Source organism: Plectropomus leopardus, chromosome 6, assembly GCF_008729295.1.
Source record: "Plectropomus leopardus isolate mb chromosome 6, YSFRI_Pleo_2.0, whole genome shotgun sequence".
NCBI classification, from domain to species: domain Eukaryota; kingdom Metazoa; phylum Chordata; class Actinopteri; order Perciformes; family Serranidae; genus Plectropomus; species Plectropomus leopardus.
The window spans coordinates 20,966,582-20,988,104 of NC_056468.1; the positions used below are offsets into that span (position 1 = coordinate 20,966,582).

Consider the following 21,523-nt stretch of genomic DNA (forward strand, 5'->3'; position numbering starts at 1 on the left):
TATTCTTTATTCAGATCCCCGTAAGCTTATATAACTCATATAAAATCACATATTCATCTCTCAGTTTTATAAATCACATAGAAATCTTAAGAACATGTTTCACACAAATAAACATCAGTTGGAAAAACTAAAAATCACAAAATATCAAACGGCATTCCATCTTTGGTGTTTAGTTCAGTTCACGTTGTAGTTATTGTTGATGTATTTCCTTAGTAGTCATTTAAAACTTGCCTTACTGGGTGCTTTAATGATTAACCTTGGTAAAATGTTTAACTTGTTAAACTTGTATGAAAAGCTGTTTTTTGATAGCCTTGCACCTATGTGATGTGCATTTAAATACCCTCTAGTTAAACGTTGGTAACTTGTTCCACAATATGATGGCTTGAATCTCATACATCTAATAAACAGATACATTAAAAAAAACTCTTCACAATGGAGTTTTGGGTTAGTTTAGTGTAGTATGAAATCTGTTTTATTGGCAGCAGTTTTCTCTTTTCTCGCTCATTTGTTGCTAGAAATTCAGTTTTTTGGAGCGTATGGCAGCTCTGCTTATCCTGCTGAGAGAAGGGGGAAGAGAAAGAGGAGAGGGCGCATGAGTAGAGGTATCCTATACAGCCCACAGTTTTCAAGGAGCAGTTTGAGGTTTAGTTTCTGGTAGCGTGCAAGGGGAGGTGCTGATTGCTAGATTCATCATGACCTGCCCCTAAGATCAGTGTTGGTACACAGCTGGAGGACTGGCCAGCTAAGCAGTGTACTTCTAGCCTTAGAGCAGTGGGGAAATACCAGGGTAATATTCAAAGTGCCTTTACTCTGTATATGGACTATACAGCCCTTGGGCATTTAGATTCACAGCAGACCTGCACTACAAACTCTTACAACTCCGGAGGCAGTGAGCCTGGGATTTTGGGAAACATATTTTCACCCACAGCTTTGGTGAACTTTGCGACTGTTATGAAATGGAGTACAGCTACACAAGGAGACGTTATCAATTCATGCTCTCCCCGGAGCCACCAGGTAGGGTCCAGAATGATAATAAATGTTTCAGGTGTTTTGACTTAGACTCTTAAAAATCCTCCAAGACATTGATGGCTTGAGTCGAACTTGCGGCCGCTGTGGCGAGGACACAGCCTCTGTACATCCGCTCTACCAACTGAGCTACTTGGTGCCCATATATACTGTACATATATAAATTTTAATATATATTAGTTTTATTTAGAGCTGTTCATATGTGTAACTTAGTGTACTTAGTTTACACGTGTTTTTTTTAAATTTGCTTTTAAGGATTAGTTTTGCAGTGTTGTTTTGAAGCGCTTTAAAAAGTGTGGCACGACAGAAATGTTTAAAGAGGTCATCGCTCCCTAAGGCACTGTACTGTGTGCATGTGTGTGCATGTTCACGAGCTCAGCATTGCTAATTGAAAGGGAAATCATTATGATATGTCTGTTTTTAGTTTAAATATATCTATAATCTGCTGTAAGCTTCAGTGGTTAAGGTTGAAGGACTTCAGCATCTGTTACAGACTCTCTGTGCTGTGTTTGTGTTTGGAGCGTTTGCATTTGTTCCAGGACAAGATAGGATCACACACTGAGTGCTCTTCAAAGAGGTTGGGAATTTGTCAGCTCCTAAACTACAGGGCAGGTGTAGGGTATGATTAAAAGAGGTGGAACAAGAGAGAGAGGAAAAAGATGTGAAGTAGAAGTTTTAGACAAACCAATTATTTTGGCACCTTGTTGAGTGGGACAGTTTTTAAGAGAGGAAAGGCGAAGCCCATGCGTGCAGAAACTTATATATGACACAATGTAAAAATGAGCTTTAAATATAAAGTGTCTATTTATTATGTAATTAAGAGGAATCTTTATAACTTCAAGTACTCGGGACAGTAGTCTTCACACGTTCCAACATAATCCTTTGTGACATTGTGACTTGTCTGTAATTTTCAACCTAACATTTACAGGACAACCTGCAGTGCTTTAATAACAGCCCTCACTTTGCTTGCAGGAGAAGCCCCATATTTGTTTTGCACAAATGCAGCACTGTTTATCTTCATATTTCTGATCGTTTTTATTTTGTTGTTTGTTGCAGAGAAGAGTGGAAAGGAGGTGATGTCCAAAGGCTCCAGTGGCATGGAGGTCATACTGGCTTCACTGGAGGTAAGTGGACACAGGACACTGCAGCTCACTACATCACAAAACTTGAACACTAAGCTAACTGTAGTTTTTACTTCTGTTCGCTCAAATGGATAGAGTGGTTTCCCTTAAAAATTGACTATCAGTGACTAATAGAAACAGTTTGTGTGATTTAGGGGTATTAAGCGGTGAGAACTGCAGATTGCAGCTAGCTGAAACTTTTCATGGTCAGAATACCTTCAGTGTTCATTGTTTAGGAGGCTTTTACCAGAAGTCATATTATCTGCAGAGGTCCAGATAATAAAATCTGGTTAAAAAAACTCCCAAAACAAAACACTGAATTAAGCAGTTTTGCATTAAAAATCAGTGTTTCTCCTGCACTGTTTGGCATGTCGCAGACAGGATGTTATAGTCCAGCACCTTCGAATGTGTGGTCAACTTATTTCTGATGTAGACAGGTTTTTACCAGGAGCCGAATTATCTACTGAGGTCTCCTCCCCCTCCAAAACAAACAGACCTGGTGATTTAAATTGGTAAAAACACTGAATAAAGGAGTTTCATGTTGCAAATCAGTTTTCTCTGATGCTATTCGGCTTGTTGGAAATGGACCACTAGTTTAGCACATGCTAATATGTGCTTACCTTTTATTCTTGATAACTTCCACCCAAGATCCACCCAGACATTCAGGGGGTTTTTAATACCAGGAACCACATTATCTTCATAGGCCCCTCCCTCTTTCAAACAAATGGACTATGATTTAAACCATTAAAAACATTGAATAAGCAGTTTCACGTTTAAAAAGCTGTTTTTTTCTGATGCACTCTTCGTGGAGGGGCTGTTAGTCACTCTGACCAACATGTAAATGTAAATGGCCCAATCTGGAACCAGTGTTTGGTTTCTCTGTTGTTGGCTACTGTAGAAACATGGCAGATTCCACATACAAGGACCCGCTCCCTGTGTAGATATAAATAGCTCATTCTAAGGTACAGAAAACTAAACAATTCTTATTTTCATTTGATTATACACTAAAGAAAACATACCTATTATATTGTGTTCAATTTCTGCCAATATATCCCCGTAAATCCTACTAACTGGACCTTTTAATAGTCTCTGTGCTAAGCTAACCAGCTGCTAGTGGTGGCCTCAGACAGACTAGACACCAGAGTGGTATCAATCTTCTTATCTAACTCTCTGTAAGAAAGCTAATAAGATATTTCCCACAATATCAAACTATTTCTTTAAAAATGTGTATTTGCTTCCTTTTGAGACACCCTTCTTAAACTTATAGACATAAATGATGTTAGCTTTGCCAGAATAAGCTCATTGTTAGAAAAAAAACATTGCATGCAGAGACATAAGAAATGCACCCATGCCTTTGTATCAGCAGCTGTGGAAAACCCTGCTGCAGATGTCATGTCGATACATTGTTTGAGATGAGGTTAGACTGCACACGTAGGAGAGAGAACATCAAGTAAACATTACTGTAATTCACCATATGCATCTGTATATTGTTTAACAAGTGTACTGTGTCGCTCTGACAGAACACTCGGGATGTCCAGACCACTCTGAACATTTTGTATATTCTCAGTGAGCTGCTGACTGTGGGTGAGCACTTTTCTCTTTTCTTGTTTTTTTGTTTTTTCCAAAGCATAAGCAGTTTATATCCTGATTTTGAGAGCTGATAATATTTATTTCCTTGCTGAATAATCACTTATTGGGTAATTTAACAGTCATTTTTTATTTTGGATAAATTAATTTTTGGGGATACATGCAAAGCTTTTATTTTCCTGACTGTGAGAATTAGTGAACATATTCTTAAAGCACAAACAATTCATTGTGCCACTCTAATAAATGTTAAAGTAGTACTAAATTGTAAATTTTGCTGGGATTGATAAAAAAAGTAACATTTTTAAGGTTTTTGCTCTCTAGAATTTCAACTACATATTCCCATCATGAATGACGTTTTATTACATTCAATGCTGTTTTATTTTTGTTTCCTGTCTACAGGCAGGGGTCGCAGGGTGGGTGTATTTGTGTCTAAAGGAGGAACAGGAATATTATTCCAGATTCTGATCACTGCCAGTAAAGAGTTGCCTCCAAGTGAAGAACTTATGCTGCAGCTTCACTCACTGCTTGCCAAGGTTGGCCCAAAAGGTAGGCCTAATGTCTCACTTTAACAGATACAAACACACGGTACACCAATATAAATCAGGATAGCAACTAATTTCCATGGAAATTTTATTGAGTTTACTTTTGTCTCTGTTCTTCTTTTTTTACTTTGTTGCATGTGCACAATGACAGGTCACTTTTGTTAGCTAAAGATTGGACTTTGCTGGTAAAGGAGTCCTGTTTAGTTTAAATATTAAAAGTTATGTTTAGTTTTGGTATTTCTCACCAAAATGCATCGTGTGTTGAGGTGCATTTTCTTCCTCAAAAAACATTAAAAGTATTTTAAATTGCCAGCAGGGATTTAAACAATGCACAATCTTCTTCACTGTCTTTGCAGTGAATTGCTTGAATTTTACGCATGTTACTGCCACCTGTAGATTAGTAGAATAGTGAGATTGCGACAATGTGAAACACGAGAAGTGTGTGCACATGCCAGACAAAGACTACTCTCTGCAGGTCACAAAAGAGGTCTGCACACTTAACGCTCCAAAGAAATGATTTATTTCTCTTTTCTGTTAAAGCAACTTTTTATACTACAAGATCTCCCAAGAAGAAATTGCAACTTTGTGAAACACATCATCTGAGTGCTTGCATGCATGCATGTGCTGCATCCTAGTGTGTATGTTTGTGCTCAATAGAAACAAAACAGGGACTCATAACGACATTGCTGTGTAGCACTGCTAGTGGTCAAAAACTCATGGGTGCCCCATGTATAGAGGCTGTGTCCTCACCACAGTGGCTGAGGGTTCTGTTCCAGCCTCTGCCCTTTACTGCATGTCATCCCCTCTCTCTCCCCCTTTCATGCTTAAACTGTCCTCTCAAATAAAGGCAAAAAGCCCCTGAAAATAATCTTATAAAATAAAAAAAAAATACAACTAGGCTGCCTTTAAGACAGTATTGTTATTTAGTGTTATTTAGATGAAAACCTTGAAAGTCAAATGATTATTCTCTTCATAATCTCTAAACTCACGACTTTTGTGTTTTTAGACAGAAAGTTTGGGGTGAAGGCGCGTTTGAGCGGAGCGCTGAACGTCACAGTCAACTTAATGAAACAGAACCTACAGAATACCAAACTGCTTCTGCCCTGCCTGCAGGTTCTCAGGGTTTACGCCACCAACTGTGAGTCATTTTAAACTTTGGAATACACTTCTCAAAACAATGCCTTTCTCTCTTTTAGGCTGAGCAGATTAGTGCAAAGAAATAATACAGTCAGTTTCAATGTCATGTGTTGTCTCCTCATTAGCCTCATATCTCTTCTTGTTTTTTTTTTTTTTGTAAAGCTGTGAATGCTATTTCTTTGGGCAAGAACGGAGTGGTGGAACTCATGTTCAAGATTGCCGCGCCGTACAGCAAGAAGAACACCAGCCTGCTTAAGTAAGCTTTAGACTGTGGCTCAGTAAGAGCCAGCATCAATGTTGTTATGTTATAAAAAAAAGCTAAACCAATGACATCCACAGGCTGCATGTCCTCTTTCAGACAGATTTTTTTTTTTTTTAACTTTTAATCTGTCATTGACATTTTTCCAGCAGACCATTTAACCCATTTGCCTTGTTTCTAATTCAACAGGGTAGCTCTGGACGCTCTGGGAGCACTGCTTAAATCCAGTGAGTAATTTGCTTTGTAGCACTGATGTTTTACTCTTCAGAAGTGTAGTGAGCCTTCATTAGTGTTTGTGTCATGTAGTAAAGCCCTCTTCTGCTTCTTCAACCTCTATCATCACCAACTCTTTGCCTAGCCCCGACTGATTCTCTGTTCTCTACTGATGCAATCAGAGTTAATGATCAATCAACCTGGATTTCAAGTTAACCTCAACTTCTTTTTTCTACTTTTCTCAAGCCTCTCCTCATCCACTAATGATCGCTGGTTTCTCTCTTCCCTGTTACTTTTCTTTGTGCAGAAACGAATGCTCGCCGCGCAGTGGATGGCGGCCACGTGCCTGTCTTGCTGGCTCTTTACCTGGACTGGCATCGCAATGATACACGGCATCGCCACATGCTGATTCGCAAAGGGCTGCTTGTCTGCCTCAGGAACATCACCAACATCAAACTCGGCAGGAAAGCATTTATAGATGCTGATGGCATGAGGATCCTCTACAACTCATCCACCGTGAGTGAGAATGTGGCATAAATATGGCAAATATTTAAAGCGTGCAACACATGCAGTTTGTACTACACAGACACACTCACCCTCACCTATTCTGTACTTTCTATGTGGTTTTATTTCTAGGAGTGTCTCCCAGTTCGGACATTGGATCCACTTGTCAACACTTCGAGTCTGATCATGAGGAAATGTTTTCCCAAGAACCGTCTGCCTCTGCCCACCATCAAATCGGCCTTCCACTACCAGCTGCCACATGTACCTGCTGCAGGGCCTGTGGCACAGCTGTACAGCCAGCCACCTGGGGGTGAGAACACAGGACACACTCGCAAACATACACACACGTCACTAGAGACTGCCTTAGCATTGTAGTGTTTGTGCACGCCTTTTATTAATAGTTATGCAGTACAGACATGCATAATACACAGACACACACACCAATGATGCTTACTTCCATGGACAGCATAAATGGTTAATGGCAACACTGCTGCACACTATGTGCCTTACAGGGAGAAAAACTCATCAGCTCTGCAACAGGCCCTTAAAGAAGGGTAAGACGTACGTAAGACAAAAATCCATCCTCAGAATACATAGACTCACTCACTGCTGCTTTCTCATTCACCTCACGTCATACTAAAACTTCACTTAACTAACACATGACATGTGTTAGCAATAAACGTGTAATAGAGATGCTTTATCCCTGCTTGCTCACTAGTAGATTCATGTAGTTGCACTGTACTCAACTAATTCGCGTCCTTGCGTCCACAGGCTGTCGAGTGAACTGATCTCCTTTGCTTTTCCCTTGAGCTGATCTAAAATAAAACATGTCCAAGCAAAATATTACTCTTCCTGTAGCGCTATGCTCAATTGATCTGCCTGATGATGTACACGTCTAGACATTTTAGTTAATTACCTGGAGAGTGCAAAATCAAACTGTGATATACACCACAACTTCGACAGCTCTAATTGAAAACAGCGTCCCAATAATTGCCTCAGCCTTAGCGCAAAGTTGTGTTGACTCATCTATATTCACTAAAACATGACAGTGATGTCAGTAACCCAGCCATGGAGAACAGTGTAGCACAACAACCTACTGCTTCAGCTTCAACTTGTCAGTGGGATCACCAGTAGAGTTGCAACGATTAATCGATTAGTTGTCATCTGTTAAATTAATTGCCAACTAAATTGATCGATTAATCTGTTTAAGTCATTTCATTTTCTTAAATGTGAATATTTTCTGGTTTCTTTACTCCTCTCTGACAATAAACTGAATAGCTTTGGGCTGTGGACAAAACAAGACATTTGAGGACATCAGCTTGGCCTCTGGGATCGCCATTTTTCACCATTTTCTGACATTTTATAGACCGACAGCTAATCGATTAATTGAGAAACTAATCAGCAGATCAACAATTAAAATAATTATTGGTCGCAGTCCTAGTCAGCTCAGTGTATACGAAGAAATAAACTCAACATTTCTTCTGTCCTTTAAATCTCTCACTCATCTCTGAATCATGGCTGCTCACATCTTTTTGTTAACATTTCCTCTGTTGCTGTCATAGCAATTAAACTCAGTGACCGAAATCAGTTGAATTCTACCAGTCTGGTTATGTGCCAGCCGTACGCACACCTTAGGAAAACAATAAACTCCCAGCTTGGGCAAAAAAAAGTAAATTTTTATGTTAATGACAGTCAACTAATAATGTGTGTGTGTTTGTGTTTGTGTTTGTGTGTGTTTGTGTATGTGTGTGTTTGTGTGTGTGTTTGTGTGTGTGTGTGTGTGTGTGTGTGTGTATACAGTGGATGATGTGGTGGATGAAAGTGACGATAACGAGGAGACAGATGCGGACACAGAGAACGAAACCGAGAATGAAGAGGATGAGAAGGATCAGGGCACTGTGGTAATAGTCAGCCCTCACATGCACACACAGTATTTCACACCACAACATTAGGTGTTGCACTGATGTTCAAAATGTTGAGATATTTTTTTCTGTATGGAAGTTGTGTTATTAAGAGTGAGTATAGGCCAGAGTGATTTACATACTTAACATTTTAACAGCATTTTGGCATTATGAACGAACTTTACAAAGTATTTCGTATAATCCTATAATATAATTGGCCCTCATAAATGATGAGAATTCATAAAAGGAACTTTTGGTTAAATCATTGCATTAGCAAAGGGTTATTAATATTGGGGACATTTTCATTGTTTATCACTGAATCTCTATAGATCATGTAATTTGCTAATTGTTTCTCATTATTAATGTATTTCTATTTCTGTTTTATATTTTTAGACACTTAACACACAAAGAAAAACATACATATTTAAAATGTCCAAATATTCACATACTAGTGCTAGTTGTTTTAATTATACTGGATGTCTATTCTGTATTTTTACGTACTTTGTGTTGTTACTCATTTCTACTTAATATAATTTTATGCTTTGTATCAGAATGACTTTAACAAACCACAGTGTCCCCTTGGGGATCGATAAAGTATTTTTGATTTTTTTTTCTGATTTGAGGACTGATTCTTTCCTCTGCAGTTCTCTTTATTACCAGCAGAGGGCAGTCATAACTCAACAACTCACCAGACAATGTCAGACACTCTCATATCACTCTGTCAGACATGTCAACCATGTCTGATACGCACTTACAGTTACTGATTTAATCAAAACCTTGTTTCAGCAAGGCACTCCCAGATTCCAAGCATGACAAAATCCCCTTGAAATTAAGCAGATTCACAAAATAAATGGGTTTTTGTGTCACTTTTATTTTCACATTAGCTGCAGTTCTTTTATCCCCTTGTATTCCTGTTTCTTTTTTCTAAGATAGCAACAGATTTCATGATAGCACAAATACAGCTATACAGCGCACAGTCTGAAGTGTTATAGTTAGATGTTTTAGTTTGCTCCTTTTGTGTCTTTTGAATCAGAATGATGACATAGAGACGGACCTAAACAAGCTACATCCCAAAAAGAGCCCCGGTCGTCCATTCGAGGAGTTGAGGGTCTATGAGAGGTTCTTCTTGGAGCTTTCTGAAGACTTCCAGGTCAGTAATTTGTCCCCATGTTGATAAGATTTCAGGGTAAAAAATAACTTAAACTTAACTTATCAATTTTAAAACATGTAGATTGGCGTATTAATTAGTAAGCTCATGACTGTGTTAGACAGTGTGTGTGCTCAATGTTAGCAACACTCTTGTGTTTCAGAATGATTTTTTAGGAGAAATACATTTTTTACAATATGGTAACAGAGAAAAATCTGGTCAATCAAATTTATCTTGATTTTCTTTATTTTTATTTTCTTTTTTAATTCCATGGCTTCTTATTTTGGCTTAATTTGTAACATTATATTATTATAATTGCACTGCGTTTAATCACATTTTTTTTCTTTTCCCATGCATTTTTCCTTATTTTGTTTAATTACTTGGAGTGTGTGTTGTTCTTTGGTGTTTTGTTTTCTCTAACACAATTATTTTTTGTTCTTTTCTTCTGATTGATTTATCTTAATCCTACAGGGTTATAACTTTGAATCCTCAAAGAGTGCCTCTACCACATCATCATCATCTCTCTCCTCATCATCAGCCTCAACTCGATCCACTCGCCCAATCATCGTGCCCACAGCTCAAGCCCTGTCCCCAAAGCATGTCCCCACATCGAGCTCTCAGGGGGATTGCAACCTTACAAAAGGACAACACACCCTGCCATCGCCCTCTGCGCCCACTCCTGCTCCCCCTACTCCTCTAACACCTCTAGAACTGGATGCCATACACCTCAACAAGGACCAAGACAAAAAAGAGGAGGCCCACATTCCTTCCCCCGACACACATACGACATTGTCCTCCCTCGTCAGGCCTCCTTCTCAGGGGCATAAGTTAGAACAGGATCTTGCACATGTGTTGGAGTGTGTCTCTCTCGAAGAGGAGAGACCACTGAATACAGGAGAAGAAGGAGGAAGGGGAGTCAAGCAAGAGGGATCCCCAGTCAATGCCACAAGACATATACAGTCTCCTCTGCTCTTGGGGGGCATCGCTGCTCGTCGTGTTGGAGGAGGAGGCAGTAACTGGGGTTCAGACTGTGGCTCAGAGGGAGCAGAGGATGAGGGAGGGGAAGGAGCAGTTCTGGAGGTGCCAGACACGGCGCTGCTCCTCCCGCTGCATGACCCCGACCTTTACGTGGAGATGGTGAAGGGAACATGCTCCGTACCCCAGTACGCTGAAGTGGCCTACCCAGACTACTTCGGCCATGTAGCCCCAACATATAGGGAGCCCCTTCAGGAGAGAGTTTATGGTGTACAGAGGTGAGGCATTTTTATGAAAATTGTAGTTTACAGAAAAAAATAGCATACAATCTGCACACAGATTACACAGATGTACCCAGATTACAAAAGCTAGGAATAAAATAAAACTACAAAGGGGAAATTAGCTGATACTTTTTTAAACGTGAGTTATCATTACACAACATCCATCCATCTGAATGTACGTCACCCAGCTTTATTTCAGTATGAGAACACGAAAATAAGGCACACAGGCCGACTCTCCAACCTCTCAACATGAGAAACAGGCCTATTAATTGATACTTTGATACTCTATTATTATAGCCATTGTAGCTCAGTTCTCATGCAAAGAAAGAAAGACAAGAAAAAGAAATAAGCAACAGACAGCATAAACTATGAAAACAGCGCACACAACTGCAGTGTACTGTAGTATTTTTCTTGCCAGAAAGATTAAATGTACCCAGATTTAAGCAAAAAGTTTTGATTTAAAATAATTTGAAACTTGTCAAAATCTTTGACATACCCTTCAGATAGAGTGCTGATTTGTGGGGCTCCATACAGACCTTTTGGAGCCTCCGTAATAGTGATGTTTTAGTAACGCTTTTTCCGAGGACAAGTTGTGAGTCAAATTTCCAGGCACAATTTGAGAAAATAATGTAGATGCAATCATGTGGTTACATTCTGGGGTTTTGCATGGCAGTCCAAATTGGCTTTTCAGTCTAAATGTCAGTTGTGGTTTATATGTTCAATTTTGCTGTGTAAATAAGGTCATGGTGGTGGGAACAGGCATTTCCTATAGTTTATTCCATTCATCCTCATTAATGAACAATGTTTTTAAAGACAGATATATTGGTCCATCCACTATGTTAATTATGATTTTGTTTTTGGGTCTCATCCTGTAGGTCGAAGATATTCCAGGACATCGAGAGGTTGATTCACCCTAATGATATCGTGGATAAAGTAGTTTATGACCTGGACATTCCCAGGTGAGTCCCTCTTACTGAGTCTGCTTACCTAAAACACTTCATACTTTAAAGGCTAAATAGAGCTAAAATTCTGACAAAAGCTACAGTTTTTGCTTTTCTGATAATGACGAGAGCTTTGACATTCACATCGCTGATTAGTTCAATCTGTCATCCCCATTTTGTTGTGTTTCAGTTGTCCTGTGATCGAAGACGATGGCGAATCACTGAAGTTCAACTCTCAGTTTGAGTCTGGCAACCTCAGGAAGGCAGTTCAGATTAGGAAGTAAGTATTTATTATCATATCAGCAACAGGAAAATTAGTATGTGTTCTACAGTAAGATGTGCAGTATACATTAAATTGTCTTTTATGACACTATGACATTGATAACATTTAAAGCCATGCCCAACTATATTCAACGTACTTCTTACCTCATTTTTTTCTCAGACATTAGATCAAAGTGTAAGTTCTGTATTGTTTATGGTTGATGGTGCTTGGGTCCACATTTACGGTTTACGTTGTGGTGTTTTTGTAGATATGAGTATGACCTTGTGCTGAATTCAGACATCAACAGTAATCATTACCACCAGTGGTTCTACTTCGAGGTGAGCGGCATGCGCATTGGAACAACCTACCGTTTCAACATCATCAACTCCGAGAAGTCAAACAGCCAGTTCAACTACGGTGAGATGCACAAAAACATCTGGATAAAACCAAACACCCAAATGTTTGTCCTTCTCCATTTGAAGTAAAGAAGATTTGTATGTTGTTGTAAATATTACATTCAATAAGAGTGCATTACATTTTAAGGCCTGTTGAGCTACAGTTAGTCTTTTTGAGATTGCTGAGCATCAGTGCACATTCTTAGCTTTAGTGTGTTTGTCTTTCTCCTTGTGTGCGTGCAGGCATGCAGGTGCTGATGTACTCTGTGCAGGAGGCGATCAGTGGCCGGCCTCGCTGGGTCAGGACCGGAATGGACATCTGTTACTACAAGTAGGTGCAAAAACTTACTTTTGAGAACTGCCACAGGTATATGAGGCAAGAGCACAGTTTTCATGCAGCATACCAGTTGTGCCATATCGCAGCTACTGTGCTGTAGTTTATTTATTACCTAGAATATTTATACGTTTTATATACAGTAGCAGTAAAGTTTGACTAGTTAACAGCTTGCTACACTGACAAAGTTATTAATGTTCTCAGTGCTGCAACATTTTTGAAGCATCATTTGGAAGGGCAACGTTTAGAGGGAAAATGATGACACACCCTTTCTTCTCAAATGTTTCACATATTTACAAAAAGCAGTGCATATACCATGGTACATACAATTAGTGGCCATTATATAAAATGGACATGGACAATCTTAGGCACTTCAATGCAATTGTTTTGCCATAAAGTCTTTTTCTATGATGCCTATAATGTTCAATTTTAGGGTTTAGTTTCAGTGTTTAGACATTGTCATAACAAACATTAGAGAGATAGAATGTTAGAAACACATATCACTAAAATGTAGTCCAGACCAGTACAACACCATCCTAAAGGGATAGTTCAATCCAAAATCAAAAGCACATATTTTAGTTCCTACTATTAAATTTTGTGCTGTTTGTCGGTCTTGATGGTTTTGGTGTGAGTTTGAGTGTTTGAGATATCAGCCATAGAGATGTCTGCATACTCTTAAAAATAATCAGACTAGATGGCACTCATTTTGTGGTGCTCAAAGTGGCAAAAGAAATACTGTTGGAAAAACTACTATTGCCAACTACTTCCATAATATTCAAGTGAAGGCAGACATCTCTATGGCCAACATTCACACCAAAACAGTTCAGATTAATAAATAGCACAAAAGGTTAGAGGAAAATATCTCTGTCCCTTTAGTCTTTAATCTTGTCAGTAAACTCTTATTTGAATTCACACATTTCTGAGAATATCACCCAAAATTAACATCAGAATCAGACTTGCTGAGTAGGTTTTCATATATATTTAATTTGACTTAATATTATTGGGCAAAATGATAAACTTAACAAGAGAAAATAATAAAAGCAAAAACATAAATGTGCAATAACAAATATAAAAGCTGCACAGTTTGTGCAGGAATGTGCAAAAATATCATTCACAGCATGAAATATGAAGAATGTGTACAATGTATATAGATAATCGTCCAACATTATAAACTAGGTAGAATTCATGGCAAATGTTGTTGTACTGAATTGCAATAGGTTGTACAGGTGTAACTTATAAAGTGGCCATTGTGTGAATGTGTTACGAGTCTTTTATTTAGTGACATCTACTCATGAAATGTTCGTCCTTCTCCGTAGAAATCACTTTGCAAGGAGTTCCATTGCTGCTGGTGGTCAGAAGGGAAAGTCCTATTATACAATGACCTTCAGCACAAGCTTCAGCCATAAGGATGATGTCTGCTACTTTGCCTATCATTACCCATATACATACTCCACTCTCAAGGTAGTATTACAATATCATTGTTTGCTGTATTGCAGAGAACATTAGCATTTAGTATTGTACATATCTCTGCCCTCCTCTTGACCATATTGTTTGGTTGTAATGGTTTTGCTCCTGACATTTTACAGCAAACTCTTACCTCGTACAGTAATTATTACTCTATTCTCCTGCTGCCAAACCTCCCAAACCCCCAGTGTGACCCCAGATGCAGCTGCCTCTTGATAGAGTTTAGTTTATGTTCTCTTGTTGTATCATTTATACGTCCTTCAAATGTGAGCTCAGATTACTACTGTGCTCTCAAACTACTGTGCACTCATTATGTCAATAGTTATGTTTTTATAATTACGTTTTGTCTGCCTTTACCTAGAGTGACTATGCAGAATTGCTTATAATACAAGCCACAATAACGAATCTCAGTCTGAGTCATTTAATCACAAAATGGCCTAATAAACAGCTAGTGCAACAATATAGCAGTCAAATGTTGAGGGCCTAGGAGGGATGGGGGCTTAAATGGAAATTTTACTGTAATGCAAAATGTAAAAACTGTTATTTTTTGTTCTGTCATTATCAGATGCACCTGTCCAAACTGGAGGCTTTGAGGACACCTCAGATCTACCTGAGACAGGACGTCCTGTGTCAAACTCTGGGGGGAAACAGCTGCCCTCTTCTCACAATCACTGCCATGCCAGAGTCCAACTCCAATGATCACATCTGTCAGTTTAGTAAGTACATCACTGTGGGTCTGTGTGCATGTGTCTTTTATTTGCTCACCATCACTCTCGTAACTGAGAAAAAAACAATGTCAGCTGCAGGAATTTTCTATATCCTGGAAAAACTGTAAAACCTGTAAGATAAGATAAGATTAGCCTTTATTGTCTCCCTTAGGAGAAATTTGTCTGGAATAAACGAGAGACCCAGGCCACATGGCCATACAAATATACAGTCAAACTACAATTAACACACTGTATCCTCCCTGGATCCAAACATTACAACAAGAGAACACAGGCGACGCGATCACACACACATACAATCTGACTACAATTAACCCACAGTATCCCCACCAGTCCATACACCCCAAGCACAATACCCTAAATTTCATGGATGCTCTACAATGATAATGACACTAAAGTGCTATAAAGTGCTATACAAGATTATTGCACAATTGCCCTACACCTAATAAAAGCGGAAAAAGTGTTCGCTTCTCCAAATTGCAAAAAAACGTTGTATAAATAGCAGTGTGTCAGGTGTAGGAGCGCCTGGTTTTTGAAGGGAATGGGAGATGACCGTCTGATGGGTTAAAATCTTGATTACGTGCTGTTTAACTAGAAAAAAAAGTAGAGTTGGTCATGCCCTAAATGCACTTGCACCATGCACTATAGATGGTTTAAATAGAACTGCTGATCTTGGGGGTCCCTCTTACCAGCCTTTTTGAGTTTCCAACCACATCTCATCTATTTTTTTTAGCAAACTGAGCACTTAAATTATTTTCACAAATGATTATTTTATAGTAATTTTAGTTAGTGAGAGATTCTCAGAACCTTTGTAAAAGCTTTGTGATTCCTTATGTTTGGCTCTTGGATAATTCTCAAAAATGTTTTGTAAGTATCTCAGCAATGACTGACAGAAATAAAATATGTTGTTCTCTCTAATGCTTGTAAGACCATTAGGGTGAATATGATGAATGGCAGTGCTTCCCAAATAAGTTTTCCATCCACAGTGGTTCACTGATGCTGTTTCTCAGCTGTGGAAACTTTAAATGGAAGAAACTGTTTCTCTTTCTCACCACTCTGTTTGTGTTTGTGCTGTGCTCTCCTTTCTTCGTAATCTTCAGGGAATCGTCCGTTGATCTTTCTGTCAGCCAGAGTGCACCCTGGAGAGACCAACGCCAGCTGGGTAATGAAGGGTACCCTGGAGTTCCTGATGGGCACCAGCCCACTGGCAGCCAGCCTGAGAGAGGCTTACATCTTCAAGATCGTCCCCATGCTCAACCCCGATGGTGTTGTAAATGGAAAGTAAGTAAAAGGAGTCTCAAAAGAAATGAACATGCACTCACAGCTTTCAAGTAGATGCATACATCTGCTGATCCTGGGCCTGCACGTTGGTCACAGCTTTATTTTTATTAACACACACAAAATCTTGTCTTGAAGAATTCTCCAGCTGTTGCTCTTCTTCTCTCCTCCACTCTGTATCCTTCCCCTCTTATGCCGTCTCCTTTCTGCTGTAGTCATCGTTGTTCTCTGAGTGGAGAGGATTTGAATCGCCAGTGGCAGAACCCCAATCCTGAGCTCCACCCCACCATCTACCACACTAAGAGCCTGCTGCAGTACCTTGCACACATACAAAGGGCACCGCTGGTATGACCTCTAATTAACTGGACTTAAATTACTTTGGGGGCATTTTGCACTTTGCTGCATCATCTGTCATGTGGGAAGAATAAAGAGTCCCTCCTAGCGTCTTATTAACGTTGGTGCTATTTCTCCTGTTCAGCTGCAAAGTCTGTTTGGCTGCATGTCCACTAAATTTCACATCCATAAATCACCATATTAGTTTTAAGACATTAATTCAGTTTCCATAAACAACAGCCTGCTTGGCCTCTGGACTAAACTGTGTGTCAGCAAGTTAGATATAATGGAATATTGCTTTTATGGGAGATTTTTTTTACTGTATAAAAGGTGATGACTTTACAACACAAAGCACAAAGCAATGAGAGGCTGCTTTTTGAAAAGAGACTTGAGAACATGTCTTTTTAGATATATGAGCAGTAATCTTTATAAACTGCATATGCGTGCATAATCTGTAGGCAATAGGATTTTGGTATCAGGAACGTTCTGGTCTCTGGTCTTTAATTGCATTCTGAGTAGTACTGACCAATCACGTTTTTGTGGGCTTTCATTGCATGCAGGTGAACAGTCTGTGTAGAGAGCAAAAGAAGTGGAATTAACTGGCTGAAATGCATTGGCTACCATCTGTCTACCATCGAGTCCTTAAATACTCAATAATAATTTAACACAGTGGCTCAAATATGGAAATCTCTTAAGATGCCCATCCCTACTGTGAATAATGTTTGGTACACAGTGGAGGAAATCTTGGCCCGGATATCTGCTGGCTACTCCAAGTCTCCTGAAATATTGGCCGTTGCCCCCAGAGGCTTTATTGTGGTCAGGCAATCCAGTAGTAGGTTCTGAGATTGAGCAGTAACACTGCTGTTCATTTGATGAAGATACAGTTAATTAATTTGAGATATAGTATCTGTTCCTGTTTATTTGTACTTTGGGCATTATTTTTACATACCCATCTAAACAAGCCTATAAAAATAGAGGAAGAGAAAATAAAGCCAATTTTGGTTTACTGCAATATGCTTCCTAATCTTAATCTTCTCCTCCCTCTTTTTCCTCTGTGTGTGTGTGTGTGTGTGTGTGTGTGTGTGTGTGTGTGTGTGTGTGTGTGTGTGTGTGGGCATCTATGCACAGGTGTTTTGTGACTACCACGGTCATTCCAGGAAGAAAAATGTGTTCATGTATGGCTGCAGTGTGAAAGAGACAGTATGGCAGTCCAATATCAGCGCTACATCCAGTGACTTACAAGAGGACCTTGGATACAGGGTGAGAACACACACACACACACGCGCCCAAACACACACACACACGCACTCCTCCTTGCAATGTCGCTTTCTCAGTCTCTCCCTCTGTTTCAGATTACTGTTCTCACATCACTGAATAATAATTGCATTGAACTCAGTACAAAGAGATCAGCTTTATTAAGTTTCAAAGAAAAAGATGCTATCTGAGCGCCTTTATTTACATCAGCACATATCTGTCCTGTATAGTGTATGCATTGAAATCCACTTCCTTTATCCCCCTCTTAATAACAGATTGAAGTACCACTTTACATTACCTTGCAGCACTTTTGCACATAAAAACTGTCAGCCTCTGAGCTTCACTTCTTGTTCATATATAAACATCCCTAACATCAGGTAATGCATCGTGTTTGGAGTTACCTGCATCCTGTTCATCTTTCCCTCTGTGTCATTGCTTTGGATTTCATTATTCTGCTTATCACTAATCTATTAGTCTGCTGTGTGTTTAGTCAATAGTATGTGTTTCAACAACAGCTCTTATCTGACAGACATGTTCGAATTTGTTCTACTTTGGTAATTCTGGTAATTCACCTTGAATTGTAGTTTGCAGTGGAGGAGAAGTTTTTCTTTCCATTCACCAATCAAGCTGGTCAGGTCAAGATCAGTTTGTTGTTTCTGTCTGCATTAGGGAATGCAAAAATATTTTCCACTCAGCAGAATGCTTATAAAGATGGCAGAGTTTCCTAGTAGACATGTTGCTTCAGGCTACGAGCCCACAGCAAACATTTTGGAAAGCAGCAGTCAATACTGCTGCTTTCCCAAGCAACAGCTCTGTACATAAGCCAGTTGGACACAGTTATTTGTCCCTACTATAAACTGTACTTCATCATCTGCCCCCAGATGCACTAATGCACACACACCTACACAAAAACACTCAAACAGCTTAATATGTTTTTCAGGCACTGCCTAAGATCCTGTCCCAGATCGCCCCGGCCTTCAGCATGGCGAGCTGTAGTTTTGTTGTGGAGCGCTCCAAAGAGTCAACCGCCCGCGTTGTTGTGTGGAGAGAGATAGGAGTGCAACGCAGCTACACCATGGAGAGCACGCTCTGTGGTTGTGACCAGGGCAAATATAAGGTAGGTGTGGCTTGTTTTGTTTATACGGTATGGACACACAAAAAAACAGCTCGATGTTGGTTTAACACCGACAGTACTCCCTTTATGCAACATCTAATGTTCTTCTAATGTCAAATAAGGGGAGAAAGAGTGATGGAGAATGACTTGGATATACTTGAGCTGGGGGTGTTGTAGTTCATGATCAGCGCCTTGAAGACAGAGTCAGCGATTCTGGATTGTTGATATTTGAACTCAACACTCAATGAAATCACCCCTACACCCATCAGTGCTCCTTCAGAAGCTCCCTCTTATTGTCCCTCTCGCTCCCTTTATCTTCCTCACTGTACTTCCATGGCCTTTATGTATCCTGTGCATGAGCTCAGCACATAGCTGTGCCTTGGCCCCCTCCTTAACCTTCCATACCAGTAGATGGCGTTCGAGGACACTCCTATTCATCATTTAAAACAGGAAGCCGAGAGGCTGCCAGTTGGCACATTAACAACACAACCCAATGCTGAAAGAACAAAGCATATTTACTGTGCGCCAGTGAGCAACACAACCCATTAGGAAGCATTTCTGTTAAGAGCTCAATGGTTGAAGAAAAACAATCGTATCTCATAAAACGAGTTTGTTTCAACTTCACTCCCTTTTAACTTTTGTGTTTGTTTACATTTTTCACATCCGTTCATCTTTTCGTGTGCTGAGCTGAACAGCCAGTCATAATGATTTCATTTACCGACGGGCTCCACGGCTGCCACCACCGCCATTAATCAGTTAATCTGATTATTATTTTCTCATTTTATCTCTTAATTTTTCTTGGTCTATAAAATGTGAAAATGATGAAATATGTTAATCAATGTTTCTCAAAGCTCAAGATGATGTCCTCAGATGTCTTCCCCACAACCCAAAGGTATTTAGTGTACTGTGTCATAGCGGAGTAAAGAGATAGACTCACAGGAGCTGTAATCAGAGTTTGAACTTTTTTTCCCATAAAAAAATCACTCAAACTTATTAATTATCAAATTAGTTGGCAACTGATCGATTAATGTTTGCAGCTTGCAGAATTGAACCCGCGGTTGCTGCAGTGAGGACGCAGCCTCTGCACACGCAACGCCTGTCTACCAACTGAGCTACTGGGTGCCTTGTGTGTATGCTTGTTAATGAGCCACAGGGTGTGAAAGGGGCGGGGGGAAAAGAGTTGTTTTCCTATCTGACAAAATATTAACAAAAAATAACATTATACAGAAAAATTATTTGCATTAATTAGATTTTATTGCATTTTACATGTATTTTATTGTGTCCACCCTCTGTATGTGAGAGGGAGTTGCCTCTATAAATCTCCAAATGTCCACCAGGTGGAGCTGCAGTCCTTTTGTCCTCTTTACGCCTCCTTTCTTTTGACCCTGTTACCTCCCTTTCTTCTCCCTTACTGTCTCTTATTCCCAGCTGATTTCCTTCCTACTGGATTCTGCCAATGTCAACATCTTTCACATCCAGAGGCAGTCTAGGGATGCCATTTTGGCACTGATTGGCCCCCCCACTGGTTTGCGTGAAAGTGTTTGTCCAGATGTGCAGGAACTAATGTCTTCTGAATTGAGGCTGCATATCTCTGTGGCCAGGCCAAGTTTAAATGTTCCTTGCTCTGCTCTGGGGAAATAGGAACATGAAAGTTTTTTGGTTGAGTCGGGGGGTAAGCTCTGTGTGTGTGTCCCTGAGTGAGTATTCATTTACTTGTGTGATTGAACAGCACTGTGAAGACTTTGTTCGGTTCGCAGGTGTGAGTGCACATGCGTTTGAATGTGTGCTTCCTGCAAATGAAATATATTATCGTTTTTCTACATGAAAAGTTTCCTCAGCAAACTGCTTTCCAGCATTGAGAATTGGGGCATTTGAAGATGGACAACGGCTCTGTCCCCAGGCTCCAGAGCGGCTATTTAAACCCACAGCAGCTATTTTAAAATAGATTTCTTTGGGACCTTTTGCAATTATTTTTTAATATAGCTGAATGTTGGAAGTGTGCACATACAGTGTGTGTAAGTTCCTCCTGATGAACCTATTAGAATTTGTTTATTAGTACATGTCTTTGATGTGCTTGTACACGTTTTCTTCAGGGTCTTCAGATCGGTACCAGAGAGCTGGAGGAGATGGGAGCTCAGTTCTGTGTGGCCCTGCTGAGGCTGAAGAGGCTGACAGGGCTCCGCAATCACCAACACCTGCTGGATTTAGAGAGCGATATTATTGGGACCCAGTCTAAAGTGGTCAGGTTAGTAATGTGCGAAGTTCATGCAGGTGCACACGGTGACTGTGAAGCTATTTCGAGATAGATTGTGTTGCTTTATAGGTTAGAAACTCATGCACAGCGTGAGGAATATAGTCTGTGATCTCACAGAAACAAGACAGCACGCTAACACCACAGATGTCATGAACTAGGTTATTTCACATTTCAGAACTTTTTATTTCTCAGCATTGTAAACCTCCCCAAGATATCTCAGATGAGAAATAGTTTCTGTTGCCAAAAATTCTACCTGGAGAAAACAGTAAAGTTGTTACAGACTGTTTTCCTTTTTATCTGTACAAATCCCCCTCCTTACTGCCAGACACGTTCCCCCCTCGGCACTGATACTCAACGGTGTGACTGTCACTCCAGATCCCCTCTGAAGCAGTATTCAAGAAACACATGAAGGCTTGCATTTATGCAGGGCCGCTGTGAGCATCATTGAGATTCTATCAATGATCATGTGTGATGAA

The 21,523-nt window shown here is 39.8% G+C and overlaps 1 protein-coding gene across 5 annotated transcripts in view; it reads left to right on the forward strand.

Moving 5' to 3' along the window:
- Positions 1-21,523, forward strand: part of agtpbp1 (ATP/GTP binding carboxypeptidase 1) — a 39,053-nt gene that overhangs the window by 11,894 nt on the left and 5,636 nt on the right. For 4 of the 5 annotated variants that reach the window (XM_042487647.1, XM_042487645.1, XM_042487648.1 and 1 more), the window contains exons 4-26: positions 2,083-2,150; positions 3,668-3,731; positions 4,134-4,280; positions 5,283-5,414; positions 5,576-5,669; positions 5,862-5,899; positions 6,193-6,401; positions 6,522-6,699; positions 6,902-6,943; positions 8,190-8,290; positions 9,324-9,440; positions 9,909-10,690; positions 11,569-11,652; positions 11,825-11,914; positions 12,165-12,313; positions 12,535-12,622; positions 13,942-14,086; positions 14,655-14,805; positions 15,915-16,095; positions 16,308-16,437; positions 17,554-17,685; positions 18,620-18,796; positions 20,887-21,038. In XM_042487647.1, the coding sequence (XP_042343581.1) occupies positions 2,083-2,150; positions 3,668-3,731; positions 4,134-4,280; positions 5,283-5,414; positions 5,576-5,669; positions 5,862-5,899; positions 6,193-6,401; positions 6,522-6,699; positions 6,902-6,943; positions 8,190-8,290; positions 9,324-9,440; positions 9,909-10,690; positions 11,569-11,652; positions 11,825-11,914; positions 12,165-12,313; positions 12,535-12,622; positions 13,942-14,086; positions 14,655-14,805; positions 15,915-16,095; positions 16,308-16,437; positions 17,554-17,685; positions 18,620-18,796; positions 20,887-21,038 (3,451 nt within the window). The remainder of the gene's footprint in view (positions 1-2,082; positions 2,151-3,667; positions 3,732-4,133; positions 4,281-5,282; positions 5,415-5,575; positions 5,670-5,861; positions 5,900-6,192; positions 6,402-6,521; positions 6,700-6,901; positions 6,944-8,189; positions 8,291-9,323; positions 9,441-9,908; positions 10,691-11,568; positions 11,653-11,824; positions 11,915-12,164; positions 12,314-12,534; positions 12,623-13,941; positions 14,087-14,654; positions 14,806-15,914; positions 16,096-16,307; positions 16,438-17,553; positions 17,686-18,619; positions 18,797-20,886; positions 21,039-21,523) is intronic. The other variant, XM_042487649.1, reaches the window with a different exon arrangement.